The sequence below is a fragment of the Pelodiscus sinensis genome, chromosome 23 (assembly GCF_049634645.1).
Source record: "Pelodiscus sinensis isolate JC-2024 chromosome 23, ASM4963464v1, whole genome shotgun sequence".
In the NCBI taxonomy this organism is placed as follows: Eukaryota; Metazoa; Chordata; order Testudines; family Trionychidae; genus Pelodiscus; species Pelodiscus sinensis.
This window is the reverse complement of record NC_134733.1, coordinates 4,058,052-4,084,452: the sequence shown is the minus strand read 5'-3', so window position 1 is coordinate 4,084,452 and position 26,401 is coordinate 4,058,052. Positions and strand designations below refer to the sequence as shown.

The following is a 26,401-nucleotide window of genomic DNA, read 5'->3' as shown; positions in this document are numbered from 1 at the left end:
CCCGCGGCTGGGCCTGCCCCCCGCCACTGTGAGCTCTGCCTCCTCCCCGCGGCTGGGCCTGCCCCCCCCCACTGTGAGCTCTGCCCCCTCCCCGCGGCTGGGCCTGCCCCCCGCCACTGTGAGCTCTGCCTCCCTCCCCGCGGCTGGGCCTGCCCCCCCCCCCACTGTGAGCTCTGCCCCCTCCCCGCGGCTGGGCCTGGCCCCCCCCCCACTGTGAGCTCTGCCCCCTCCCCGCGGCTGGGCCTGGCCCCCCCCCCACTGTGAGCTCTGCCCCCTCCCCGCAGCTGGGCCTGCCCCCCTGCCACTGTGAGCTCTGCCCCCTCCCCGCAGCTGGGCCTGCCCCCCGCACTGTGAGCTCTGCCCCCTCCCCGCGGCTGGGCCTGCCCCCCGCACTGTGAGCTCTGCCTCCCTCCCCGCGGCTGGGCCTGCCCCCCGCACTGTGAGCTCTGCCCCCTCCATGTGGCTGGGCCTGCCCCCCGCACTGTGAGCTCTGTCCCCTCCCCGCAGCTGGGCCTGCCCCCCGCGCTGTGAGCTCTGCCTCCCTCCCTGCGGCTGGGCCTGCCCCCCGCACTGTGAGCTCTGCCTCCCTCCCCGCGGCTGGGCCTGGCCCCCCCCTCACTGTGAGCTCTGCCCCCTCCATGTGGCTGGGCCTGGCCCCCCCCTCACTGTGAGCTCTGCCCCCTCCATGTGGCTGGGCCTGGCCCCCCCCGCGCTGTGAGCTCTGCCTCCCTCCCTGCGGCTGGGCCTGCCCCCCGCACTGTGAGCTCTGCCTCCCTCCCCGCGGCTGGGCCTGGCCCCCCCCTCACTGTGAGCTCTGCCCCCTCCATGTGGCTGGGCCTGGCCCCCCCCGCACTGTGAGCTCTGTCCCCCCCCCGCGGCTGGGCCTGCCCCCCCCACTGTGAGCTCTGCCCCCTCCCCAGAGCTGCTTGCACCACACGGCCGGAGAGTTCTGCGAGCAGTGTGCCCCTGGCTACTACGGCGATGCCACGGCTGGGACCCCCGAGGACTGCCAGCCCTGCGCCTGCCCGCTCACCCACCCGCAGAACCAGTGAGTAGCTGATGCCAGCGGCGGGTGGGGCGGGAGCGTGGCAGCCCCTGGCACGTGCAGGGTTCACGGGCCCCCCAGGCGGTAAAGCGGGTGCAGAGCCGCTGCCGGGCCAGAGCTGGAGTGAGGTGCCAGGCGCTGGCCCCTGCACTGTTGGCATCTCATCACCAGCCCATGGCTGCTGCCAGCTAGTGATTCCTGGCCGGCCACCCCGGGTGCACGGCCGAGACAGGGTCACCGGTGCCCATGGCGGCTGGGTGGGGGCAGGGGCGGGCGCTGTTCCCGGGAGGGGGGGGGGTACTGGGTGGGGGCAGGGCACTGTTCCCAGGGTGGCTGGTCAGGGATGAGTGCTATTCCCAGGGGAGGGAAGAACTGGGGGGGGGGCGCTGTTCCTGGGGGGGGCACTGGGTGGGGGTGGGGCGCTGTTCCCAGGATGGCTGGGCAGGGATGGGTGCTATTCCCAGGGGGGGAGGTATGGGGCGGGCGCTGTTCCTGGGGGAGGGGGGAGGTACTGAGCGGGGGCAGGGCGCTGTTCCCAGGGGGGCACTGGGTGGGGGCAGGGCGCTGTTCCCGGGGGGTACTGGGCTGGAGGGGGGCTGTTCCCAGGACAGTCCTGGGGCGGCAGAGGCCAGGCCGCTCAGGGCTCTCTCCCTGCAGGTTCTCGCGGACGTGTGAGAGCCTGGGGGCGGGCGGGTACCGCTGCACTGCCTGCGAGCCCGGATACAGCGGCCAGTACTGCGAGCAGTGAGTCTGCCCCCGGCCGGCCGGGCTTCCCTTCTGTGTCCTGGTGCCATGTGACAAGCTCTTGCCCCTGCTTTCTGTTTTTAATCTGTGTGGGGCCTAGGGGAAGAGGCGGGGAAGGGGTGGGGGCAGGGCCTGGGGAAGGGGTGGGGGCGGGGTCTAGGGGAAGAGGCGGGGAAGGGGTGGGGGCGGGGCCTAGGGGACGAGGCGGAGCAGGGGTGGGCGGGGCCTAAGGGAAGAGGGAGGGATGGGGTGGGGGCAGGGCCTAGGGGAAGGAGTGGGGCGGAGTCTAGGGGAAGAGGTGGAGCAGGGGTGGGGGCGGGGCCTAAGGGAAGAGGCGGGGAAGGGGTGGGGGCGGGGCCTGGGGGAAGAGGCGGAGTTGGGGGCGGGGCCTCTGGGGTCAGTGGTACCTTCTCTTACCTCCCAGCTGGCCTAGGAGGGCCATGGACCCCCCGCCCCCATTGCCCTGGGACCCTGAGGGGCTGCGCGCCCAGGGCCGTACCTGCTTTCCACGCTCAGGGTCCCAGCCCTGCGTCCCCGCGCGCCCTCCCCTCTGCCAGTGCCCCTCAGCGCCCGGCCCCGCTCCACCCCGGGCTCCTCAGAGCGGGCTTCCCCTCCTGCCCACTGAGCCGGGGTGCTGCCTGCCCCCCCCCGCAGGGCCCCTCACCCTCTGTCCTGCTCCCGCAGGTGCGCGCCAGGCTACGTGGGGAACCCCAGCGTGCGGGGGCAGAAGTGCCTGCCCGTGGGTAAGTGCAGGGGGACCAGGGCTCTTGCCCCGGTCTAGGGTCCCTAGTGGTGATGGGCCCCGGTCCCGGGAGCCACACCCCGCGCGCCGGGCTGCTGGACGCAGGCAGGGCTTGGAGCGAGGCGTCCAGGGCGCATGTGGGGCCGAGACACGGGTAGAGTCCCTTCCCCCCAGCGGCCGTGGCTCGGTGGCGTCCAACCCGTGCCCCCCCTCCCCACCCCCCCGCTCCAGGCCAGTCAGGGCGGGTGCCAGTGCCCTCGGGGGGGGGGGGGGGGTGCTGCTCTGTCATCTCACCCCCCTGGAAAAGCTTTGCTGGGGGGCAGCCTGGGGAGAGGGGCCTCCAGCTGGGAGGACGGGACGGGGCGTCCCTGGGCAAACAGGCTCCAGGCTGCCGTGTGCAGATCGATTGGTGCCCACCCCTCGCTGCCACGGGGCGGCCCGTTCCCGGCGGGGCTCCAGCGACCCCTTCCAAAAAGCAGCGGCCGGGGGGCACACAGGGCGCTCGGGGTTCCAGCAGGGGTCAGCAGAGCAGTGGGCCTGGCTGGGAGCCGGCAGAGGGCCCAGCCCTTCGCTGCCCACCCACGGTGGGTGCAGAGCAGGGTGTGGGTTGGCTGGGCTCCTGCCCCACAGCCCTGGCGGGGCCCTTTGCTCTCACACCGGGGGGATTCCCTTGTCGAGGGCTCCGCTCCCCCAGGCTGACGGCCCCTGCTCTCCTCCCCCAGACCGAGCCCCGTTCGTGGTCCGAGTCCACCCTCCCAAGACCACGGTGTCGCAGGGGGGCCAGGTGACCCTGCGCTGCCAGGCCAGCGGCCGCCCGCCCTATTCCTTCTCCTGGGCGCGGGAGGATGGGCGCCCCGTGCCCAGCACCGCCCAGAGCCGGGGGCAAGGTAAGAGCGGGGCACGGGGGGCACCGGGGATGGCAGCCGAGCTGTGGTGCCAGGCGGGGCCAGCGCGGCCCCTGGCGCACGAGGCATGCGTCTGCCGCCCCCCTGTGCCCGGAGGGGGTGCCAAGGTCCAGGCACTGCCTCTGCCTCGACGGGTAGCTGTGAGGGGCAGGGCAGCCATTTGCAGAGCGCGCCCCTCGCACGCCTGCTGCCGCGGGGGGCCCCGGCCACTCGGACACACACCCAGAGCTCGGTAACCGCAGCAGGGCGGGCGGGGGAGCTGGGGCCCGGGCCACGGAGGGTCTCGGGCTGTGGGGAGCAGGGGGGGTTTAGCGGGTTGGTACTGGGGCTCCTGTGCCCAGAGCAATGGGGGAAGTGAGACCCAGCGTGGGGACAGGCCCACGGACTCGGGGACACTCGGGGCCGGGCAGGCTGTCACTCAAGCGGCCCGATGGGGAGGATGCACCGGGGTTGGTGAGGACACCCCAGCCTGGTGCAGATGTGGCCCCTCGAGACCTGAGCAGGCCAGGAGCTCAGCTGGGTGCGCCCCTAGCCGCAGCGCCCCGAGCCCCACGCAGGGGTCTGCGCGCCCCCTCGGGGCTGGGGAGATGTGTCCACTGGCTGGAAGCTGCGGGAGACAGAGACAGGATCGCCCAGCCAGCTCCCCCAGGCCTGGGGACCGTCTCCCTGGCTGCCAGGGCCCCTCGGGCGCACGCTCGGCGCGTGGCGGGCCGTGGCTGGGCCTCACGCGTCCCTCGTCCCGGCCGCAGGAGAGGAGCTGCACTTCCCCAGCATCCAGCCCTCCGAGGCCGGCGTGTACGTCTGCACCTGCCGCAGCCTGCAGCACAGCAACGCCAGCCGGGCCGAGGTCGTCGTCACAGGTGAGTGGCGCTGGCTCGCCCTCGCCATGGGGCAAGGGGGGGCCTAGGCCAGCACGGCGCAGCTCTCCGGGCCACGGCGGGGAGCCGACATCCTCCGCTGTCGTGGTGCCCTGCCCACAGCATCGCTGGGAAAGAGGCCGAGCGAGTGGCACTGCTGCCTCGTACCCCGACCGCCGCCCTCCCTCAGGCTGGGGCAGCGAGACCTGTGGGGGGAGCAGGGTCTGTCTGGGCTCCGGGGATGGGCAGGTCTTCCTGAGGCTGGGCAGGGTCTGCGTGCAGGGGGCCGGGGCTTGAGGGGAGGGCGGGGCCAGGGAACCGAGGGCGGGGCCAGGGACCTGAGGGCGGGGCCAAGGCTGGGATGGGGAGGTCTTGGCGAGGAAGAGCCGAGAAGAAAACGTGAACGCGTCCCTCGCACCCCAAGCGTTGCTCAGCCCTGCCCTCCACTGCCTGGCCCTGGCCCAGAGGCACCATTAGCCCCTCGCGGCAGGGCCGGGCGCTGCAGGGCGTGTGGGCAGGACTCTCACGTCTCCCTGTGGGCGCAGAGGCCCCCAGCAAACCCATCACGGTGACCGTGGAGGAGAAGAGGTTCCAGAGCGTGAAGCCAGGAGCTGACGTCACCTTCGTCTGCACGGCCAAGAGCAAGGTGAGGGCTGGGCCGGGCAGCGGGGCTGGGCCGGGCAGCGGGACGGGGCAGGGCTGGGCTGGGCCGGGCAGCGGGATGGGGCAGGGCAGCAGGGCTGGGCTGGGCCGGGCAGCGGGACGGGGCAGGGCAGCGGGGCCGGGCTGGGCTGGGCTGGGCCGGGCAGCGGGGCTGGGCCGGGCAGCGGGGCGGGGCAGGGCAGCGGGGCTGGGCTGGGCCGGGCTGGGCTGGGCGGGGCAGGGCAGCGGGGCCGGGCTGGGCTGGGCAGCGGGGCTGGGCCGGGCAGCGGGGCTGGGCAGGGCAGCAGGGCTGGGCTGGGCCGGGCAGCGGGACGGGGCAGGGCAGCGGGGCTGGGCTGGGCCGGGCTGGGCTGGGCTGGGCCGGGCAGCGAGACGGGGCAGGGCAGCGGGGCCGGGCTGGGCTGGGCCGGGCAGCGGGGCTGGGCCGGGCAGCGGGACGGGGCAGGGCAGCAGGGCTGGGCTGGGCCGGGCAGCGGGGCTGGGCCGGGCAGCGGGACGGGGCAGGGCAGCGGGGCCGGGCTGGGCTGGGCCGGGCAGCGGGGCTGGGCCGGGCAGCGGGACGGGGCAGGGCAGCGGGGCTGGGCTGGGCTGGGCCGGGCAGCGGGGCTAGCCCAGGTGTCAGCTGGCTGGGCCGTGGCCTACGGGCCTCCCCCCGGGCCCTTCCCCCGCTGGGCACCGCACAGACACACCCGGTCTCTGCAGACCGGCACAGGGCCGTAGGGCTCGCACCCGGCACGGCACAGCAACCAGCGACTGCCCAGCCAGAGGGTCCAGGCCACCAGACGGACAGCCCCCGCCACGTCACACAGCCGAAGCGCTGTGCCTGCACCGGGGGCCATGGGCAGCTGGCCCGGCTCGCCCTACGCCTGCCTGCATCCCGCCGGGGCTGCTGGGGCCCACACGCCCAGCTGGCCTGACAGACGCTGGCAGGGAACCCTTCACCCAGCCCAGAGTCCGAGCGGGGCCGATGCCCAGCCGGTGCCGGCAGGGCAGAGCAGGGCTCCCCGCAGCCGACCCCTCCCATCAATGTCCCAGCAGGGAGCAGAGCAGCCAGGCAGGGGCCCCCTTCCCATGCTGCCTTCAGTGATGTGCCCCTCACCATGGCCTTGAGGCACCTCTCCTGCATGCTGCCACCCCCTGGGCATCGGGCAGGGGGCAGTGGCTCTGCAGGGAAGCAGGTTTATTAGCTCGGGGTCAGCTCCTCGTCGTCCCCCGAGAGCCTCCCTGAAGGCGTCTCCCTGGGACGCCCCCCTCCCATGGCCCTGTCTCTGCTCCCGCAGTCGCCGGCCTACACGCTGGTCTGGACGCGACAGAACCAGGGCAAGCTGCCGCCCCGCGCCATGGACTTCAACGGCATCCTCACCCTGCGCAGCGTGCAGCCCGAGGACGCCGGTACCTACGTCTGCACCGGCTCCAACATGCTGGCCATGGCCGAGGGCACCGCCACGCTGCACGTGCAAGGTGCGCGGCCCGGGGGCGCCGGCCCCTGGCTCCCGGCTCCCTCCTCTGAACGTGCTCCGGGCGCCGCTCCATGGGCAGAGGGGGCCTGGGCAGGTAGTGAGGCCTGGCTGTCGGCGCCCTGCCGTCGATCCACACGTTCCAGGAGCCGCCCGGCCAGTGCCCCCATGTCAGCGCTGCCAGGCCAGGCCCCGCGCTCAGCCCGGGCGCTAGAGCTGTTTGGCGCCCCCTGGGGCACGTTCCTGGGTGAGTGGGGCTCACGCTCAGTCCCCTGCCTTGCCCTGCAAGCTGGGGGTAATGGAGCGGCCCAGCTGCAGAGCCTCTGCCAGGAGCAGCTGCAGGGGTCGTGCCACGGTTTAGGCGCTGTGAAAGCAGCATGGAGCCCTGATCCGGGGGGGGGGGGGAGTGAAGGGAAGAGCTTCAGCCCAGACAGCCCACTTTTTGGAACCAGAAACAGACCCCCCCTCCCCCCGGCATAGAGCAGAACTCCCCAACCCCTGCCCCCCGCCTGGCACTGAGTGGGCCCTCCGGCCCCTGCCTGGCACAACGTGGACCCACCCTGCAAGGAGCGGAACCCCCCAACCCCTGTCCCCTGCCTGGCACTGAGTGGTCCTCCCCGGTGCCCCCGCTCAGTACAGAGCAGCCCCTGGGTCCCCCCACCCAATACAGAGCAGGCTCCCACCTGGCCTAATGGGTCCCCCTGGCATCCCCAGCCGGCACAGAGCAGGCCCCCCCCAGCCAGCACAGAGCAGGCCCCCCCGCCCCCAGGGCCCGCCCGGCACAGAGCAGGCCCCCCCCAGCCGGCACAGAGCAGGCCCCCCCCCAGGGCCCGCCCGGCACAGAGCAGGCCCCCCCCAGCCGGCACAGAGCAGGCCCCCCCCCCCAGCCGGCACAGAGCAGGCCCCCCCGCCCCCAGGGCCCGCCCGGCACAGAGCAGGCCCCCCCCAGCCGGCACAGAGCAGGCCCCCCCCCAGGGCCCGCCCGGCACAGAGCAGGCCCCCCCCAGCCGGCACAGAGCAGGCCCCCCCCCCCCAGGGCCCGCCCGGCACAGAGCAGGCCCCCCCCCCCCAGGGCCCGCCCGGCACAGAGCAAGCCCCCCCCAGCCGGCACAGAGCAGGCCCCCCCCCCCCAGGGCCCGCCCGGCACAGAGCAGGCCCCCCCCCCAGGGCCCGCCCGGCACAGAGCAGGCTGTCCCAGAGCCCCCTGGCACAGTTCCGGACTCGGACGTGCAGCAGGCCGGCTCTGGTGCCCTGGGCTGCCCGGGCAGCGCTGCGTTGCGGGGAACAGGCCGGGCGTCTGGGGACCGGGGCTGGACTGAGGAAACTCTGCTCTGCCTGCAGCCCCGTCGAAGACACAGATGTTTTATGGGCCCATCGAAGTCATGGAAGGCCACAGACCCTGTGAGTTGGCCTGGCGCGTGCTCCTCCCCCGCTGCTGCTCCTTGTGCCCCCCGCGTAGGCAGGGCTGGGGGGGAGACCTCGGGGCAGAGCGGGGGCGGGGCCTCGGGGGGGCCCACAAAAGGCTAATCTGGCCCTGAGGCACCGTGCCTGGGTCCTCTGGCCACACGGCGCCGAGCTGGCGGGCACGGGGCCAGGGATGGCAGGTTGAGGGCTTGGGGCTCGGGCCCGGCTGCGGCGTCTCGCAACCCCTCCTGTCCTGGCCGCGGGCCTCTGAGAGCCGGCCCGTGGCGCAGCGCTGCATGCCGGGGGGGCGCCGGCCCGGGTCCTGCACGCGCTCCGGACCGACCAGACACGGCGCTCTGGGCAGAGCCGGGGCTGCCCGACCGGGCCAGGGCCTCTGCTCCGCCTTGGGCCACGATTAACGGGCTGTCCCTCCTGCCACAGCGTCCCCCGCCGTCCTGCCCACCGCCACCATCGAACCTGCGCAGCTGACGGTGCAGCCAGGCCAGCCGGCCGAGTTCCGCTGCATTGCCACCGGCAGCCCCCCGCCCACCGTGGAGTGGCTGGGTAGGTGCGGCCGGCTGGGAGACCCTGGGGGAGCCTGGGGAGGGGGCCGTCCTGCCGCACCTCCCGCCTGGGCGGGTCCCGTTACCCGGGCCGGGCGGAGGCCGAGGGAGGAGGCGACGGTGGCCTGTGGCCATAAGAGGCAGGTATCGGCCAGGAAGGGCTAACTAAGCCCCTGGTAAGCCCCACCCCTGCCCGCCCCTCTCCCTGGTGCTAGCTGGGCCACTGTTCCCTCCAGGGGCTTGGCCGGGGGGCCCAGGACTTGTCTGGCCATGGGGGGTGAGGGGTGACTAGGGGGCTCCGGTGGGGAAGGGCTGAGGGCAGCTGGGGTGGGGCCTGTGGCCGGGCAGATAGCAGGCTGCTGCAGTCACTGGGACTGGCCACTAGATGGCAGCACACTCACAGGTACCCCTTGGAGTTACCTGCTCCAGGCACCGGGGCCGGGATGCGTGGCCGTGCCGTGCCGGGGGCTGTCAGTCCGGGATGCGTGGCCGTGCCGTGCCAGGGGCTGCCAGTCCGGGATGCGTGGCCGTGCCGTGCCGGGGGCTGTCAGTCCGGGATGCGTGGCCGTGCCGTGCCGGGGGCTGTCAGTCCGGGATGCGTGGCCGTGCCGTGCCGGGGGCTGCCAGTCCGGGATGCGTGGCCGTGCCGTGCCGGGGGCTGCCAGTCCGGGATGCGTGGCCGTGCCGTGCCGGGGGCTGCCAGTCCGGGATGCGTGGCCGTGCCGTGCCGGGGGCTGCCAGTCTGGGATGCGTGGCCGTGCCGTGCCGGGGGCTGCCAGTCTGGGATGCGTGGCCGTGCCGTGCCGGGGGCTGTCAGTCCGGGATGCGTGGCCGTGCCGTGCCGGGGGCTGCCAGTCCGGGATGCGTGGCCGTGCCGTGCCGGGGGCTGCCAGTCCGGGATGCGTGGCCGTGCCGTGCCGGGGGCTGCCAGTCCGGGATGCGTGGCCGTGCCGTGCCGGGGGCTGCCAGTCCGGGATGCGTGGCCGTGCCGTGCCGAGGGCTGCCAGTCTGGGATGCGTGGCCGTGCCGTGCCGGGGGCTGCCAGTCCGGGATGCGTGGCCGTGCCATACCAGGGGGCTGCCAGTCCGGGATGCGTGGCCGTGCCATACCAGGGGGCTGCCAGTCCGGGATGCGTGGCCGTGCCGTGCCGGGGGCTGCCAGTCCGGGATGCGTGGCCGTGCCGTGCCGGGGGCTGCCAGTCCGGGATGCGTGGCCGTGCCGTGCCGGGGGCTGCCAGTCCGGGATGCGTGGCCGTGCCGTGCCGAGGGCTGCCAGTCTGGGATGCGTGGCCGTGCCGTGCCGGGGGCTGCCAGTCCGGGATGCGTGGCCGTGCCATACCAGGGGGCTGCCAGTCCGGGATGCGTGGCCGTGCCATACCAGGGGGCTGCCAGTCCGGGATGCGTGGCCGTGCCATACCAGGGGGCTGCCAGCCCGTGGGGGGGCGGGCTGTGCTAGGCCGGGTGCTGAGACAGGGCACTGACTGCTCCATCTCTTTGCAGGAGGCCGGGCCGGCGCCATAGCCCGCAAGGCCATGGTGCAGGGAGGGACGCTGCGCTTCCCCGCCGTGGAGCCTGCGGACGAGGCGGAGTACCTGTGCCGTGTGCGCAACAGCGCTGGGCAGCACGTGGCCCGGGCCTTCCTGCAAGTGCACAGTACGTCCCCAGGGCCAGCCCCCCTCCATGGAGCGCTGCAGCCCCGGCCCCTGGCTCCCAGTGGCCAGAGCCCCCCCAGGCGCTGGCTCCAGACACAGGCACTGCCCAGGCGCCAGGCCGTGGCCTCGTCTCGTGAGCAAGAGCAGCGCCGCAGGCTGGGCTAGTGGTTAGAGCAGCGGCTTTGGCGCCAGCGAGTGCTTGTTCCTGGCCAGGGCAGGTTAGGTGTGTGCTCGTGGCCTGCTCCAGGGCCAGAAGGTTTCCCTCTGTGGTCTCTGCAGGGGACCAGCTCTGGCGCTCGAAGGGGTGTGACAGGGTGTGGAGGAGCCCCTGGGCCCCCCCCCCGCAGCCAGACGTGACTCAGCCAGCAGGGAGAACAGAAGGTGTATTGGTGACAGGGATGTGCTGTAGCACCGACTTGCTGTGACAGGAACCAGGAGCGGCCAGCACCATCCATCTCGGGGACAGGGGGACCCAGAGCCTGGGCCTGGCCTCCCCCAGCCGGGACAGCTCACCCCTCCCAGCCCTGCCCCCTCCTCTGTTCAGACTCCTAGGCAGGTGTCACCTGGCTGCTCCCCCCGCCCAGGCTCGGGTTAGCGGATTGTTGGGTACGAGCACGATGAGGCCGCCGCACCCACCGTTCTCATCCTCCGCCGGGTGCCGGTGCAGTGCCCAGGGAAACTGAGGCACACGCCCAGGGTCAAAGCAGCCTGACCAAGCCCAGACAGCAAGCATGGTCCCTGCTCTGTCGCCAGGGACGGTGCAGGACCTGGCTCGCTGCGCAGGCACCTTGCGCCCCGCATGGCCGGTTCCTCGGCTTGCTGTGAAGTTTTGAGTTTAGTGCCCCAAACAGGGCCTGTGCCCGGGGGTGGGGCCTCCCTGCTCCCCGGGCTACTGCAAGCGGCCTCCCCCAGCGGCCTTTGGGAAGTGGATTTGAGACGAGCAGGCCGTGAGCTGCCGGGCAGAGCAGCCCCGTGTGGAGGCCCACCTGGAGCAGGCCAGGCCTTCGGCAGGCTCTTCTGCATCTGGGCCTGCTGCGAGGTGGCCCGGGCGCGTCCCCAGCGTGGCTCGGCCGTGGGTCCGTTGCCATGGGCCCGAGAGGACACGGGTGCGGCAGAGCAGGGCTTGAAGCTGCACAGCTGTGAACTCCCGCCAGGGGCGCTGCTGGTCGCCCGCTGTGGGGCATTCACGGGCAGAACAGGCAGCGCCCTGTCCCGCAGCTGCAGCTCCCGTCCACCCCCCGCCCTCCTCCCTCACGGACACAGTTTCTGGCAAGGAGGGGCTGAGGATGGAGGAGCTGGCAGGGCCCCTTGTACGGCGCGGTATGGCACCCCGGGGGCAGCCAGAGCCGCTCCCCTACGGCTAGCGCTGAGGGAAAATCTTCCCGCCCCAGGCAGGGGGCGAGCACGCGCCCGCCGCGTGGAATGGCCGTGAGCAGCACAGCTCAGAGAACACCACTCGCTCTCTGCGCGCTTGGGATGGGCACGGGGGTCTGTGCCTCAGTTTCCCCAGCTGTGAAATAAAGGGAGGATGAGCTAGACTCAGCCCCATTGTAGGAATGACTGTAAGGCACCTTTGAACCTTGGGGAGGGGGGTGGTGTGTACCACTGTCAGCGTCCGGGGGCAGGGGTCGGCACGTACCATGGACAGTGCCCAGTGGGGGGGCAGGGCTCGGCGTGTACCACAGACAATGCCTGGGGGGCAGGGGTTGGTGCATGCCACGGATAGCACGGGGGGGCAGGGGTCGGTGCGTGCCACGGACAGCACCGGGGGGGCCAGGGGTCGGTGCGTGCCACGGACAGCACCGGGGGGGCCAGGGGTCGGTGCGTGCCACGGACAGCACCGGGGGGGCCAGGGGTCGGTGCGTGCCACGGACAGCACCGGGGGGGCCAGGGGTCGGTGCGTGCCACGGACAGCACCGGGGGGGCCAGGGGTCGGTGCGTGCCACGGACAGCACCGGGGGGGGCAGGGGTCGGTGCGTGCCACGGACAGCACCAAGGGGGGCAGGGGTCGGTGCGTGCCACGGACAGCACCGGGGGGGGCAGGGGTCGGTGCGTGCCACGGACAGCACCGGGGGGGGGGGCAAGGGTCGGTGCGTGCCACGGACAGCACCGAGGGGGGGCAGGGGTCGGTGCGTGCCACGGACAGCACCGAGGGGGGGCAGGGGTCGGTGCGTGCCACGGACAGCACCGAGGGGGGGCAGGGGTCGGTGCGTGCCACGGACAGCACCGAGGGGGGGCAGGGGTCGATGCGTGTCATCCACGGTGCTCTGGGGAGGGGCAGGGCAGACAGGTGGGGTCCCCTTGCCAGGCTGGCCCTGCTGTAGGCGCCCAGGCCTGCCCGGACCCTGCAGCTCTGCCCTGCTGCCTGTTTGCAGGTGCCAGCACCCCGCAGGTGCAGGTGAGCCCGGAGCGGACAGAGGTGCAGGAGGGCAGCACGGTGAGACTGTACTGCAGAGCAGCTGGCTCCCCCACGGCCACCATCACCTGGGAGAAACAAGGGGGCAGCCTCCCATCCCAGGTAAAGCTCCCGTGGCAGGGCCGGGCTCGAGGTGTACGCTGAAGCAATAAGGCTTGCAACCAGGTGTGGGGCCTGGCAGGCTGGGGGGCGCTGTGGGTTGGGGGTGCCCTGGCAGGCTGGGGGTGCTGTGGGTTGGGGGTGCCCTGGCAGGCTGGGGGGCGCTGTGGGTTGGGGGTGCCCTGGCAGGCTGGGGGTGCTGTGGGTTGGGGGGCGCTGTGGGTTGGGGGTGCTCCAGCAGGCTGGGGGCGCTGTGGTTTGGGGTGCCCCAGCAGGCTGGGGGTGCTGTGGGTTGGGGGGTGCTGTGGGTTGGGGTGCCCCGGCAGGCTGGGGGCGCTGTGGGTTGGGGGTGCCCCAGCAGGCTGGGGGCGCTGTGGGTTGGGGGGTGCTGTGGGTTGGGGGCGCTGTGGGTTGGGGTGCCCCGGCAGGCTGGGGGTACTGTGGGTTGGGGGGCGCTGTGGGTTGGGGTGCCCCGGCAGGCTGGGGGCGCTGTGGGTTGGAGGGTGCTGTGGGTTGGGGTGCCCCGGCAGGCTGGGGGCGCTGTGGGTTGGGGTGCCCCAGCAGGCTGGGGGTGCTGTGGGTTGGGGGGCGCTGTGGGTTGGGGGTGCCCCGGCAGGCTGGGGGCGCTGTGGGTTGGGGTGCCCCGGCAGGCTGGGGGTGCTGTGGGTTGGGGGGCGCTGTGGGTTGGGGGTGCCCCGGCAGGCTGGGGGCGCTGTGGGTTGGGGTGCCCCGGCAGGCTGGGGGTGCTGTGGGTTGGGGGGCGCTGTGGGTTGGGGGTGCCCCGGCAGGCTGGGGGCGCTGTGGGTTGGGGGTGCCCGGCAGGCTGGGAGCGCTGTGGGTTGGGGGCGCTGTGGGTTGGGGGTGCTGGGGGTTGGGGGTGCTGGGGGTTGGGGTGCCCCACAGCCTGGGGGCGCTGGGGGCCGGCCTGAGGCTGGGTGAGACCCAATGGGGCTGCGGCCCGGGGCTGGGGCGCTCCCCACTGCTTTAGGCGCCTTTGGCTGGGCCCCCGCGGGGCCAGGACTTTGCTGCTGGCTCCAGCCCCCAGCCGCTTCCCACACCAGGCTGGTCACAGGGGGGCCTTGCAGACTCTCCCCAGGCCACGCATGCGCCCCCCCCCGCTGCCCCCCCCCCCCCCTGTCACTCTGCCGCCCTCTCTCTGCCAGGCTCTCTCTGCCTCTGGCTTCCTTCACTTCCAAGGCTCCAGCCTGCAGGAGATCCGGCAGCGGCTCCAGGAGCTCCGGCAGGTAGCCGGCTTGTGCTTGTGCTTGGCCTGGCACCAACCTCCTGCTTGCCCTGCTGGCTCCCAGCCTTGGCCCCCCAGCTCATCCACCCCCCTCGCTCCTCTCGCTGTCCCCGTCCTCACTCACATCTGCCCAGCTGGGCAGGGGGTGGGCTGCAGGGCAGACCCGCAAGTGAGACGTCCAGTGTGCAGGAGGGGCTCAGGGCTGGGGCAGCGGGTTGAGATGGGGGAGGGGGTTCGGGGAGGGGTTAGGATGCGGGAGGTTCAGGCGTGGGGCAGCGGGTTGAGGTGGGGAAGGGAGTTCGGGGGAGGGGTTAGGATGCGGGAGGCTCAGGCGTGGGGCAGCGGGTTGAGGTGGGGAAGGGAGTTCGGGGGAGGGGTTAGGATGCGGGAGGCTCAGGCGTGGGGCAGCGGGTTGAGGTGGGGGAGGGTTTAGGATGCGGGAGGCTCAGGCGTGGGGCAGCGGGTTGAGGTGGGGGAGGGGGTTCGGGGAGGGGTTAAGATGCGGGAGGCTCAGGCGTGGGGCAGCGGGTTGAGGTGGGGGAGGGTTTAGGATGCGGGAGGCTCAGGCGTGGGGCAGCGGGTTGAGGTGGGGGAGGGTTTAGGATGCGGGAGGCTCAGGCGTGGGGCAGCGGGTTGAGGTGGGGGAGGGGGTTCGGGGGAGGGTTTAGAATGCGGGAGGTTCAGGCGTGGGGCAGCGGGTTGAGGTGGAGGAGGGGGTTCGGGGAGGGGTTAGGATGCGGGAGGTTCAGGCATGGGGCAGCGGGTTGAGGTGGGGGAGGTGGTTCGGGGGAGGGTTTAGAATGTGGGAGGTTCAGGCGTGGGGCAGCGGGTTGAGGTGGGCGAGGGGGTTCGGGGGAGGGGTTAGGATGCGGGAGGTTCAGGCGTGGGGCAGCGGGTTGAGGTGGGGAAGGGAGTTCGGGGGAGGGTTTAGGATGCGGGAGGTTCAGGCATGGGGCAGCGGGTTGAGGTGGGGGAGGGTTTAGGATGCGGGAGGCTCAGGCGTGGGGCAGCGGGTTGAGGTGGGGGAGGGGGTTCGGGGAGGGGTTAAGATGCGGGAGGCTCAGGCGTGGGGCAGCGGGTTGAGGTGGGGGAGGGTTTAGGATGCGGGAGGCTCAGGCGTGGGGCAGCGGGTTGAGGTGGGGGAGGGTTTAGGATGCGGGAGGCTCAGGCGTGGGGCAGCGGGTTGAGGTGGGGGAGGGGGTTCGGGGGAGGGTTTAGAATGCGGGAGGTTCAGGCGTGGGGCAGCGGGTTGAGGTGGAGGAGGGGGTTCGGGGAGGGGTTAGGATGCGGGAGGTTCAGGCATGGGGCAGCGGGTTGAGGTGGGGGAGGTGGTTCGGGGGAGGGTTTAGAATGTGGGAGGTTCAGGCGTGGGGCAGCGGGTTGAGGTGGGCGAGGGGGTTCGGGGGAGGGGTTAGGATGCGGGAGGTTCAGGCGTGGGGCAGCGGGTTGAGGTGGGGAAGGGAGTTCGGGGGAGGGTTTAGGATGCGGGAGGTTCAGGCATGGGGCAGCGGGTTGAGGTGGGGGAGGGTTTAGGATGCGGGAGGCTCAGGCGTGGGGCAGCGGGTTGAGGTGGGGGAGGGGGTTCGGGGAGGGGTTAAGATGCGGGAGGCTCAGGCGTGGGGCAGCGGGTTGAGGTGGGGGAGGGTTTAGGATGCGGGAGGCTCAGGCGTGGGGCAGCGGGTTGAGGTGGGGGAGGGTTTAGGATGCGGGAGGCTCAGGCGTGGGGCAGCGGGTTGAGGTGGGGGAGGTGGTTCGGGGGAGGGTTTAGGATGCGGGAGGTTCAGGCGTGGGGCAGCGGGTTGAGGTGGGGGAGGGGGTTCGGGGAGGGGTTAAGATGCGGGAGGCTCAGGCGTGGGGCAGCGGGTTGAGGTGGGGGAGAGGGTTCGGGGGAGGGGTTAGGATGCGGGAGGTTCAGGCGTGGGGCAGCGGGTTGAGGTGGGGGAGGGGATTCGGGGAGGGTTTAGGATGCGGGAGGTTCAGGCGTGGGGCAGCGGGTTGAGGTGGGGGAGGGGTTAGGATGCGGGAGGTTCAGGCGTGGGGCAGTGGGTTGAGGTGGGGGAGGGGTTAGGATGCGGGAGGTTCAGGCGTGGGGCAGCGGGTTGAGGTGGGGGAGGGGTTAGGATGCGGGAGGCTCAGGCGTGGGGCAGTGGGTTGAGGTGGGGGAGGGGGTTCGGGGAGGGTTTAGAATGCGGGAGGTTCAGGCGTGGGGCAGCGGGTTGAGGTGGGGGAGGGGGTTCGGGGGAGGGTTTAGGATGCGGGAGGCTCAGGCGTGGGGCAGCGGGTTGAGGTGGGGGAGGGGGTTCGGGGGAGGGTTTAGGATGCGGGAGGTTCAGGCGTGGGGCAGCGGGTTGAGGTGGGGGAGGGGGTTCGGGGAGGGGTTAAGATGCGGGAGGCTCAGGCGTGGGGCAGCGGGTTGAGGTGGGGGAGAGGGTTCGGGGGAGGGGTTAGGATGCGGGAGGTTCAGGCGTGGGGCAGCGGGTTGAGGTGGGGGAGGGGATTCGGGGAGGGTTTAGGATGCGGGAGGTTCAGGCGTGGGGCAGCGGGTTGAGGTGGGGGAGGGGTTAGGATGCGGGAGGTTCAGGCGTGGGGCAGTGGGTTGAGGTGGGGGAGGGGTTAGGATGCGGGAGGTTCAGGCGTGGGGCAGCGGGTTGAGGTGGGGGAGGGGTTAGGATGCGGGAGGCTCAGGCGTGGGGCAGTGGGTTGAGGTGGGGGAGGGGGTTCGGGGAGGGTTTAGAATGCGGGAGGTTCAGGCGTGGGGCAGCGGGTTGAGGTGGGGGAGGGGGTTCGGGGAGGGTTTAGGATGCGGGAGGTTCAGGCGTGGGGCAGCGGGTTGAGGTGGGGGAGCGGGTTCGGGGGAGGGGTTAGGATGCGGGAGGTTCAGGCGTGGGGCAGCGGGTTGAGGTGGGGGAGCGGGTTCGGGGGAGGGGTTAGGATGCGGGAGGTTCAGGCGTGGGGCAGCGGGTTGAGGTGCGGGAGGGGGTTCGGGGAGGGTTTAGGATGCGGGAGGTTCAGGCGTGGGGCAGCGGGTTGAGGTGGGGGAGGGGGTTCGGGGGAGGGGTTAGGATGCGGGAGGTTCAGGAGTGGGGCAGCGGGTTGAGGTGGGGGAGGGGGTTCGGGGGAGGGGTTAGGATGCGGGAGGTTCAGGCGCGGGGCAGCGGGTTGAGGTGGGGGAGGGAGTTCGGGGAGGGGTTAGGATGCGGGAGGTTCAGGCGTGGGGCAGCGGGTTGAGGTGGGGGAGGGAGTTCGGGGAGGGGTTAGGATGCGGGAGGTTCAGGCGTGGGGCAGTGGGTTGAGGTGGGGGAGGGAGTTCGGGGAGGGGTTAGGATGCGGGAGGCTCAGGCGTGGGGCAGCGGGTTGAGGTGGGGGAGGGAGTTCGGGGAGGGGTTAGGATGCGGGAGGTTCAGGCGTGGGGCAGCGGGTTGAGGTGGGGGAGGGAGTTCGGGGAGGGGTTAGGATGCGGGAGGTTCAGGCGTGGGGCAGTGGGTTGAGGTGGGGGAGGGAGTTCGGGGAGGGGTTAGGATGCGGGAGGCTCAGGCGTGGGGCAGCGGGTTGAGGTGGGGGAGGGAGTTCGGGGAGGGGTTAGGATGCGGGAGGTTCAGGCGTGGGGCAGTGGGTTGAGGTGGGGGAGGGAGTTCGGGGAGGGGTTAGGATGCGGGAGGCTCAGGCGTGGGGCAGCAGGTTGAGGTGGGGGAGGGGGTTCGGGGAGGGGTTAGGATGCGGGAGGCTCAGGCGTGGGGCAGCAGGTTGAGGTGGGGGAGGGGGTTCGGGGAGGGGTTAGGATGCGGGAGGTTCAGGCGTGGGGCAGCGGGTTGAGGTGGGGGAGGGGGTTCGGGGCGTGGGCTTTGGCCCGGCATCGCTCACCTGGGGTGTCTCCCAGAAGCAGGTGGCCTGTGGAAGGGGGCTCCCTCGGTCCCAGCCAATGGGAGCGGCAGGGCAGGTGCTTGGTGGGGGGCAGCACGCGAAGCCTCGGCCGCCCCTGCCCCCAGGAGCTGGGCACCCCAACGGCTTCTGGGAGCAGCGCAGAGCCAGGGCAGGGACCCCGCCTTAGCCCCACTGGGCCCCCCCCGGTGCATTTCTAGCAGCTTGGTCAGTGGTGCAAACCGGGAAGTGGCAACCCTGCCTGCCCCCTGAGGAACAGCCTGGCAGTGGGGTCCCGCTGTGCCCTCCAGCCCCCCTGCCTGGGCTGCCCCACAATGCTTTGCAAGTGCCACGCAGCACACCCCGGCAGGCCCTGCTATCAGCACGACAGCGCGGGAAGCTGCCCCCCAGCCAGATGCCCCTTGGGGCTCCAGCTGCTCCCCGCCTGCACCCCGGAGCTGTGCCTGGCAGCGTGTGCTGGCTGCCCGCCCGGCCTGCGCACACTCGGCTGCGATTCCCCGGCGGGGCCCAACGCCACTGGCTGAGGGGACACACGAAGCCAGTGTCTCAGTGACCGGGCAGGTGGCAGGCACCCAGGCTCAGACATCAAAGCCGGGAGCAGTCTGAATCCGAAAGCCTGTGACACCCAAGTGCTGGGCGGCGCCCTCCCTTCCTGCCCTGGCCGCGGGGAGGTTCCCTTTGCAGCACGGCCAGCCTCCCCCGCGGCTCTCTCCGGTTTGGGGGGCACGGGGCAGCCCAGCGCCTCCAGCCCCTGATCAGGAGGCTCCAGGCAGGGGATCCGAGGCTCCGGGGCCCGGCCAGACAGTCCAGGAAACAGGATGGGGAGTTTCCCAGGCCCTGGGGGGTGGGGACACCTGTTTGCCTGGAGTCAGAGCAGCGGAGGGGCTGGCTGGGCACCAGGGGCCGTGCGGAGGCTCTGCAGCCGGAGCGCCCCCACTTGTGCATCCGGACTGCAGGCAGCCCCGTCAGCCCTGGGGAAGCGACTGCAGGTCGGCAGCAAAACCTCTGAGCCTCCCGGCCGGTCGCTGGCCAGTGTAGCCCCTTCCCCGGAGGGTGCTGGGAGCCCTCTGTGCTCCCTCGCTAACGGGTCTGCGCCGCCTGCGCAGCAACATCCCGGTGCGGCCTGCTCCCAGTGGCACCGGCGGGGGCAGAGCCGTGGCTCCCAGGAGTGTCCCTGTGCGTGTGGGATCTCCCCTGGCGGGGTGGCGGTGGGACAGACCGTCGTTATCGGACAGCCATGCAAACGGGCTGCCAGGGGGCTGCCTGCGGTCCGGCGTCCCCGTGGCCAGGACCACGGACAAACCACCAGGAGCCTGCATGGCCACCTGGCTGCAGCACGGTCGTCTGGGCGCGCCAGCGGGGCCTCCCCGCCCTGACCGCTCCCCCGCTGTGTCCGCAGTCCCGCTCGGAGCGCGCCGACATCGCCACGCTGGTGATCCCCGACATCACGCCCGCCGACAGCGGGGTCTACCTGTGCGTCGGGACGAGCCCCGCCGGCGTGGGCCGGGCCCGCCTCGAGGTGGTGGTGCTGCGAGGTAGGGATCGTGGCCCTTGCCTCAGCTCCAGCGCTTCCCTCCAGCTGCCAGGACTTTCACAGGAGGCCTGCCCCCTTAGCCGGGGTGGGAGGAGGGAGCAGGAGCCGGGGTCTGCCCTGAGCCCGGACTCTGGCCGGAGAGCGGCCCGTGTGCAGCCCTGCCTCCCTTGAGCGCTGGTTCTGATTCCAGCCGGGGGGCCTTCAGGGGAGCCTGGCAGCAGCCCAGCTGGGCTGGGGATTCGCCCGCAGTCGCTCTGGGCTGAGCCCACATGGCCGGCAGCGTCAGGATGTGGAGCTGCCTGGCTCGGGTGCCGGGGCTGGGGATGGAGGGCGGCACGGCCGGTGCGGCTGCTCGAGGGAGCCGGGCTCCTGGGATCCCAGCAGCGCTGGCGCCAGAGGGCAGCTCCTGACCCCTCCACCTGTTCCCCGCAAGGCTCCTGGGACAGGCCAGGTGTCTCCAGCCTTTGGCCTGGGAGCGCCTGGGGGTGCAGGAGTCCCCAAGAGGCAGCGTTGCCGTGGGCGGGCTGACCCGTCCGCTCTGTGCCCGTGGGGCCTGTCCTTGGGCACGAGGGCCTGGGGGCTGCACCGTGTCCCCAGCAGGCGAGGCGCCAGCTCTTCCGTGGCCCCGAATCGGCTGGGCGTGGCTTGGTGGCTAACCTGGCGATTCTGTGCCCCTCCCGGCTCCTCCAGCCTCGGGCGCGGTGGCCCCCGTCCGCATTGAGGCCTCCTCCTCCGCCGTCGCCGAGGGACAGACCCTGGACCTGAACTGCCTCGTCGCAGGCCAGGCGCCCGCCTCGGTCACGTGGTACAAGCGGGAGGGAGCCCTGCCCGCCCGACACCAGGTACGGCTGAAGGAAATGGGCGTGGCTCCCCGTGTGGAGTCTCTTGGGTCCTGGCCACGTGCGTGTGGCTCTGAGGCGTTTCCTTCTCCCAGGCGGCTGTCGGTCCCAGACCGGGCTGCAGGAGAGGCCGGCAGGTCTCTGGCCGGGCCCCAGCGAGTCCCTGGGATCTCCAGCGGGGAAGGGGGCTGAGGGTTACGTCGGGGCTGGTTTCTTCCCCCTTGCATTTCCTCTCCCCCCCAGGTCTCCGGCTCCCGCCTGCGCATCCCCCAGGTCTCGGCGGCCGACTCGGGCGAGTACGTCTGCCGCGTCAGCACCGGCGCCGGCACCCGCGAGGCCTCCGTCCCGGTCACTGTCCAGCACGTGGCCGGCTCCCCCCAGGGTACGTCTGAGCCGTGCCAGCTGGCCGGGGCTCCCTGCGCTTGCTCCCCTGGCCCCGGGGCTCCCTGGGGGCGCTGCGCTGGCCTCCCATGCGGGACTGGGGGACGTGCTTCCCAGACCCTGCCTCGCCCCCTGCGGACACTGCCCCCTTGCCTTCCCGCGGACCGGTGTCTCCGGCCGGCCCCTGGCTGCGTGCCCAGGGCGAGCACAGGCTGCAGAGCGCGGGCCGCAGGGACCCTCTCCGGGCACAACCGGGCAGCACTGGGGCTGCTCTCTGGGGGCAAGAGACCCCCCAAGTGGATCTTCACTGGCGGGTGAAGGGCGACCCTGGGCTGCCCTCTCCTCTGGGTGTCACCCTGAGGTCCATGCTGCCGGCTGGGCACCCCCGTCCCTGGCTTTACCCATTGCTGGGGGGTCCTGGCCCCTCCCCCAGCCCAGCTTTCGGGGAGCTGTGTCCTTGGCTCCACCCCCCGCTCTGCCCTTCCAGCGTCCCCCATCCAGATCGAGGCCTCCTCCTCCGCCGTCGCCGAGGGACAGACCGTGGACCTGAACTGCCTCGTCGCCGGCCAGGCGCCCGCCACGGTCACCTGGTACAAGCGGGGGGGCGCCCTGCCGGAGGGCCACCAGGTAGGGAGCCGTGGGGGGCCAGGCTGGGGCGGGGGCCTGTGTCGGGGGATTCCGGGCGGATCAGCGACTCCATGGCGCTGCCTCTGGCTCCCTGCCCCATTGCCCAGCTTACCCACAATACCTTGCTCCCCAGCCCTGCCCCAGGAGCTGTGGCATCATGGCGGGGGAGGGCCAGCCCCCCAGGAAAGGCAAACCAGCGGCTCCCCAGCCCGTGTGAGGAAAGGCCACGCTCTCTTGTAGCACCACTGGGCCGGGCCGGCCTGGCTCGCCGCGCCGCTTGGAGCTAACGGGTGGGGCGTCCCCGGCAGGACGGGCCGTCGGGCTCCCTCGGGCTGGGCCGGCCCTGCCTCGGCGGCGCTGCGCCCACCCTTCAGGCCGTGTGCCCTTCCCCGCAAGCGAGGGTGCTCCGACGTCCCGGCCCGTCCATTGCCCCACGCTCGGGGGGGAGGCTGCCTGGGGCGCAGGCTGGGGTCAGCTCCGTTCCCTCCTCTCACAAAGCCCCGTTCCCGCCAGGTCTCTGGCTCCCGCCTGCGGCTGGCCCGGGTCTCGGTGGCCGACTCGGGCGAGTACGTCTGCCGCGTCGGCGCCGGCACCGGCACCCAGGAGGCCTCCATCATCATCACCATCTACCGCATCCCCGGCTCGCCCTACTGTGAGTGAGGGCAGTGCCTGGCCAGCCCTGGCTTCGGGTTCAGGGCAGCTGGGAGGCCCGGCGGGAGGCGCGGGGCTGAGGCGGGTCTCATCTCCCAGGAGCGGAAGGAATCCCCTGGGCTGGCTGTCGCCATGAAAGGGGCTCACCGCCCAAGCCAGGGGCCCAGTGCCTGGTCCCCAGGCACGCAGCCGTGGGGCCAATCTCCCTGCAGGCCACTGAGGCGAGGGGGGCCCGTCTGTGGGCTGCCGGGGGCCGAGGCACGGCTGTTCTAGCCCCACCTCCGCCCTCGCGCGCCGCGCGTTGCTCCCCTCCCTGCCTCAGGCTCCCGGTCTGGCCGGCTCCGCTCCGTCCTTCCACGCCTGCATTGGCAACGGCTCCGTGTCCGGGCCCCGTGCCCGGCAGCCATGGGGCACAGAGCTCCCCCGAGCCCAGCGGCGGGCTCTGCTGATGGGGCCTCTGCTCCAGCTGGGGGGGTAGGGGGAGGGTTACCTGCTCCGGCACGTGGTCCGTCTCCAGCTCCTCTGCTGTGTGAGGGGACCTCCCCCCAGCTCTAATTCCCGCCCCCCCGGCCTCCTCCAGCCTCGGGCGCGGAGCCCCCCGTCCGCATCGAGTCCTCCTCGTCCTCCCTCGCCGAGGGGCAGACCCTGGACCTGAGCTGCCTCGTCGCGGGCCAGGCGCCCGCCTCGGTCACGTGGTACAAGCGGGGGGGCGCCCTGCCCGCCAGCCACCAGGTAGGCGCCAGACAGGCCGCAGGGGGTCTGGGGGCTCGTTTGGTGCACACGGGCCCGGGACGTCTGGCCTCTCGTCTGTCTCCCCGGGCCCTGGCCGAGGGGCAGCCCAGTCGTGCCCTGGCTGGGATTTCCGCGCCCTGCCGCTGGCCAAGTGGCTTTACCCCCAGAGCTGGTGCCCAAATAAACCTGCCGGTCTCCCGGGTGTCACCGCTCACCTCGCTGCGCTTGGCACCCTGGCTGCTGCCCCCTCGGGCGCAGGGCAGCGGGAAGGTCCTGTCCCCGGGCCACAGGCCAGGAGACTTGCCTGGCTCGGGAGCAGCCCCACCCCCCCCAGCATGGCAGCCCCATAGCACCCTCCCAATAGTCACACGGACACCCCATGCCGAACCCCCACGATGCACTGCTCCCCAGGGAGTGGCAACCGCTGGGGTTGGGCCTTCCCGCTGCCCGGGGACCTGGGGCCGAGGGTCGTCCCTGAGGAGACCTCCCCCGAGCCTGCATGTCAGACGGGGCCTTTGCCCCTTTCTCCCGGCTCCTTTCCCCCCAGGTGTCCGGCTCCCGCCTGCGCATCCCCCGGGTCTCGGCGGCCGACTCGGGCGAGTACGTCTGCCGCTTCAGCGCCGGCGCCACGGTCCAGGAAGCCTCCGTCGTCATCACCATCGTCAGCAGCGCCGGGCCGTCCTACTGTGAGTCCAGGCAGCCTGGCCTAGCATCCCAGGGGCAGCCTGGCCTAGCGGGCAGAACACTGGACGGGGATGGGACGTCGCGTCGGGGTCCCCTGACTCCTGCACCCCCTAGTGGCCCGGACAGGCTCCCCCAGCCAGTAGAACAGAGGGAGTTTGTTGCTTCTCCAGGACACAGCCAGCACAGATGCAATCTGGCTCCAGGGCAGGCCTGGGATGCCTCAGCCCCCTTGAGAGGGGGAAGACTGGGCCCCTAAATCCCAGCCCCTTGCTTAGGCTGCCTCCTCCATGATTCCAGACAGAAACTGACTCTCTTCTAGCCCCACCCCCCCGCCAGGTGCTGGTCTCCGCCCCCCTCCCTTTGTCTCCCCCTGGAAGGCTGAGCCTGGGAGTCTGGGTTAATACACACGTGGGTGACTCAGTGGGAATCTCCCATCCCAGTGCAGGGGGACCCCGGGTCACAGAGCCGACAGCCCCCCCCCCCCCCCCGCCCCACTGCAACACAGGGGATCTGGGTCCCGTGCCCACCTCTGCCCCTCACTTGCTAATGGTCCCGTGCCTCAGTTTCCCCTTTCTCCGATTAGCTCTTCAGAGCAGACGCTGTCACTGACTGTGCTGTGCCCAGCCCAACGGGGCCTGAGCAGCTCCTGCTGGAAACCGGGACGATGGGTAGCGCTGCCCCCCGGCCCTGCGGTGGTGGCTGCTGTGGGCTGCTGTCCCAGGGAATGTTCTGGGGCGCTGAGCTCGAGGCCCCACCAGGACCTGGTGCCGCCACAGAGCCAGATGGGCACACGGCGGATCGCTCCCGTTTCCTCGGCCTCGCCACTCCCATGTCACTGCCCCAGAGCATGGGCGCTAGGCAGCCCCGGCTGAGCCTGTGGGGTGATGGGCCCCGGGGTGGGGGCAGCGTCCTGCTTGCCTGCAGCTTGGGGGCCGCCCCTTGGGATTTGGAGGGAGAGAGGGGTGGGGGTTCCTGCTGGGGAAGCCACATGGCCAGGCCGTTCCTAGCTGGGCTGTGACCGGGGGGGGGTGGGCGGTGTGGGGTGCGAAGCGCCTGGGAATTGGCTGTTCCCCCCCTTGGCTCTTCCAGCCATGGACATCAGCCCCCTGATTCGGATTGAGCCGCCGTCAGCCGCCGTCGCCGAGGGACAGACCCTGGACTTGAGCTGCCTCGTCACAGGCCAGGCGCCGGCCGCGGTCACCTGGTACAAGCGCGGGGGCGCCCTGCCCGCCCGGCACCAGGTAGGGGAGCGAGCTGGGCAGGCCAGGAGGTTCTGCCTGGGCCGAAGGCGGAGGGTGACGAGGCACCGGGCCCGGGCTGGCTCGTCAGGGGCCCTGGTGGGACAGGCCTGATCCCGGGCAGCAGAGGGGCTGGCTGGGAGGGTGAGCCAGTCAGAGGCGGGGCAGCGCTGTGTGATGCAGGGCAGATGCTCCGGAGCTGAGGGCAGAAGACTCCGGCCTGGCCTCCCTCTCTGACTCCGGGCTCTTGGGACCCCTCCCCCTCAGGTCTCCGGCTCCCATCTGCGGCTGCTGCAGATCTCGGCGGCCGACTCGGGCGAGTACGTCTGCCGCGCCGGCACCATGGAGGCCTCTGGCATCGTCTCCATCCAGCAGAGCAGCAGCCTCCCCTACCGTGAGTCTGGGCCGCGCAGGGCCCCGTGCTCCCCTCCTCCCGAGGGATGCGCCCGGGGGCAGCCCTGAGCCCCCTCCGACACGGCGGGCCAAGGGGAGCTCTCTGCCCCCCGGGGGGGCTCTGGCCCAGGCCCCTGCAGAGCCGGCTGGATCCTGAACTCGGCCAGAGCCTCAGGAGCTTGCTGTGGGGCAGGGCCGGCCCCTGCCCTGGGCAAACTGCCCCCCGGCTCTGCTCAGCCGTCCTGGGATGGAGAGGGAGCCCCCAGTTCAACTTCTGCCTTGACCCCCCCAGCCACCGGCGTCACCCCGCCAGTGAGCATCGAGTCCTCCTCGTCCTCCTTCCCCGAGGGACAGACCCTGGAGCTGAACTGCCTCGTGGCGGGCCAGGCGCAGCCCCGCGTCATGTGGCACAAGCGCGGGGGCACCCTGCCGGCCAGGCACCAGGTAGGCGACCCGGGGGCCAGGCAGGGAGGGGTCTAGTCTCCTCCGACTGGGGCAGCGGGGGCGGCGACGGGGGCTGGCCATACCGTGAGAAGACGGGAGCCAGGAGAGCCCCAGAAACCAGCCAGGCCCACCACACAGCCCGAGCCCGGGGAGGGGGGCGGGGTGTCCCAGAGCCGAAGGGTGAAGGGAGGGGAGGGCCCCCTGGCCACGCCGGCCCTCGTGCGCTCCCTCGGCTCATGGCCCCTTTCTCTGCGCCGCCCGCCAGGTCTCCGGCTCCCGCCTGCGCATCCCCCAGGTGTCGGCGGCCGACTCGGGCGAGTACGTCTGCCGCGTCAGCACCAGCGCCGGCCCCCAGGAGACCTCGCTCATCGTCACCATCCAGGGCAGCGCCGGCTCCTCCTCCTACTGTGAGTCTGGGTGGGGCTGTGGGGCGGGGCGGGGCGGGGCGGGGCGCTGGGCCGGGAGCTGCCCGGTGTCCCGGCCTGGGCTGATCCTGGCTCGGCAGGGCAGCCGAGTCCTTGGCCATGGCTGAGCTCTGCTCCCCGGCCTCTCCCAGCTCTGGGCGTCACCCCCCCGGTGAGGATCGAGACCTCCTCCGCCTCCATCGCCGAGGGACACACCTTGGACCTGAACTGCATGGTCGCCGGCCAGGCGCAGCCCCGCGTCACATGGTCCCGGCGGGGGGGCGCCCTGCCGGCCAGTAGCCAGGTACCAGCTCACAGCGGCCGGGAATTGAAAGGCCAAGGTGTCTCCAGGGGCTGGGGTCTGCCCGTGCCAGCCTTCACAGGGCTTTTCCTGCAGGCAGGCCTGGCTATCCCAAGGAGCCCAGCCCCCCGCCTGGCCTGCGCTGCCCCCCTCAGCCCCTGCCCCCGCTCTGTCCTCTCCCCCCCAGGTCTCCGGCTCCCGCCTCCGCATCCCCCAGGTCTCAGCGGCCGACTCGGGCGAGTACGTCTGCCGCGTCAGCACCGGCACTGGCCCCCAGGAGACCTCCGTCATCGTCACCATCCCCCGCAGCGCCGGCTCCTACCGTACGTCTGGGCGGGGGGCAGGGCTGGGGTGCTTGGGTCTCAGTGCTAGGGGCGGAGACTCCTGGGGGCGCACTGGGGGCCCCGATTGCACCCTGCCCATCGCCATGGAGACCTCTGCTGAGATGGGCTCAGGATCCGGGCACCTGGGGGTGGCCAGGCCTGGTGCCCGGGGGGGTTGGAGA

General features: G+C 72.3%; 1 protein-coding gene across 19 annotated transcripts in view; it reads left to right on the top strand.

Annotated features, from left to right (window-relative positions):
- The window catches only part of HSPG2 (heparan sulfate proteoglycan 2), a 145,454-nt gene that overhangs the window by 90,131 nt on the left and 28,922 nt on the right, over positions 1–26,401 (top strand). For 7 of the 19 annotated variants that reach the window (XM_075906277.1, XM_075906283.1, XM_075906279.1 and 4 more), the window contains 25 exons: positions 921–1,048; positions 1,703–1,789; positions 2,474–2,532; positions 3,254–3,418; positions 4,186–4,296; positions 4,839–4,939; positions 6,237–6,417; positions 7,755–7,814; positions 8,259–8,381; positions 9,880–10,032; positions 12,407–12,549; positions 13,710–13,790; positions 19,068–19,203; positions 19,893–20,044; positions 20,285–20,423; positions 20,910–21,049; positions 21,563–21,701; positions 22,281–22,432; positions 22,980–23,118; positions 24,206–24,357; positions 24,622–24,748; positions 25,040–25,191; positions 25,457–25,598; positions 25,748–25,899; positions 26,084–26,219. In XM_075906277.1, the coding sequence (XP_075762392.1) occupies positions 921–1,048; positions 1,703–1,789; positions 2,474–2,532; positions 3,254–3,418; positions 4,186–4,296; positions 4,839–4,939; positions 6,237–6,417; positions 7,755–7,814; positions 8,259–8,381; positions 9,880–10,032; positions 12,407–12,549; positions 13,710–13,790; positions 19,068–19,203; positions 19,893–20,044; positions 20,285–20,423; positions 20,910–21,049; positions 21,563–21,701; positions 22,281–22,432; positions 22,980–23,118; positions 24,206–24,357; positions 24,622–24,748; positions 25,040–25,191; positions 25,457–25,598; positions 25,748–25,899; positions 26,084–26,219 (3,250 nt within the window). The remainder of the gene's footprint in view (positions 1–920; positions 1,049–1,702; positions 1,790–2,473; positions 2,533–3,253; positions 3,419–4,185; positions 4,297–4,838; positions 4,940–6,236; positions 6,418–7,754; positions 7,815–8,258; positions 8,382–9,879; positions 10,033–12,406; positions 12,550–13,709; positions 13,791–19,067; positions 19,204–19,892; positions 20,045–20,284; positions 20,424–20,909; positions 21,050–21,562; positions 21,702–22,280; positions 22,433–22,979; positions 23,119–24,205; positions 24,358–24,621; positions 24,749–25,039; positions 25,192–25,456; positions 25,599–25,747; positions 25,900–26,083; positions 26,220–26,401) is intronic. The other 12 variants (XM_075906291.1, XM_075906290.1, XM_075906284.1 and 9 more) reach the window with 6 other exon arrangements.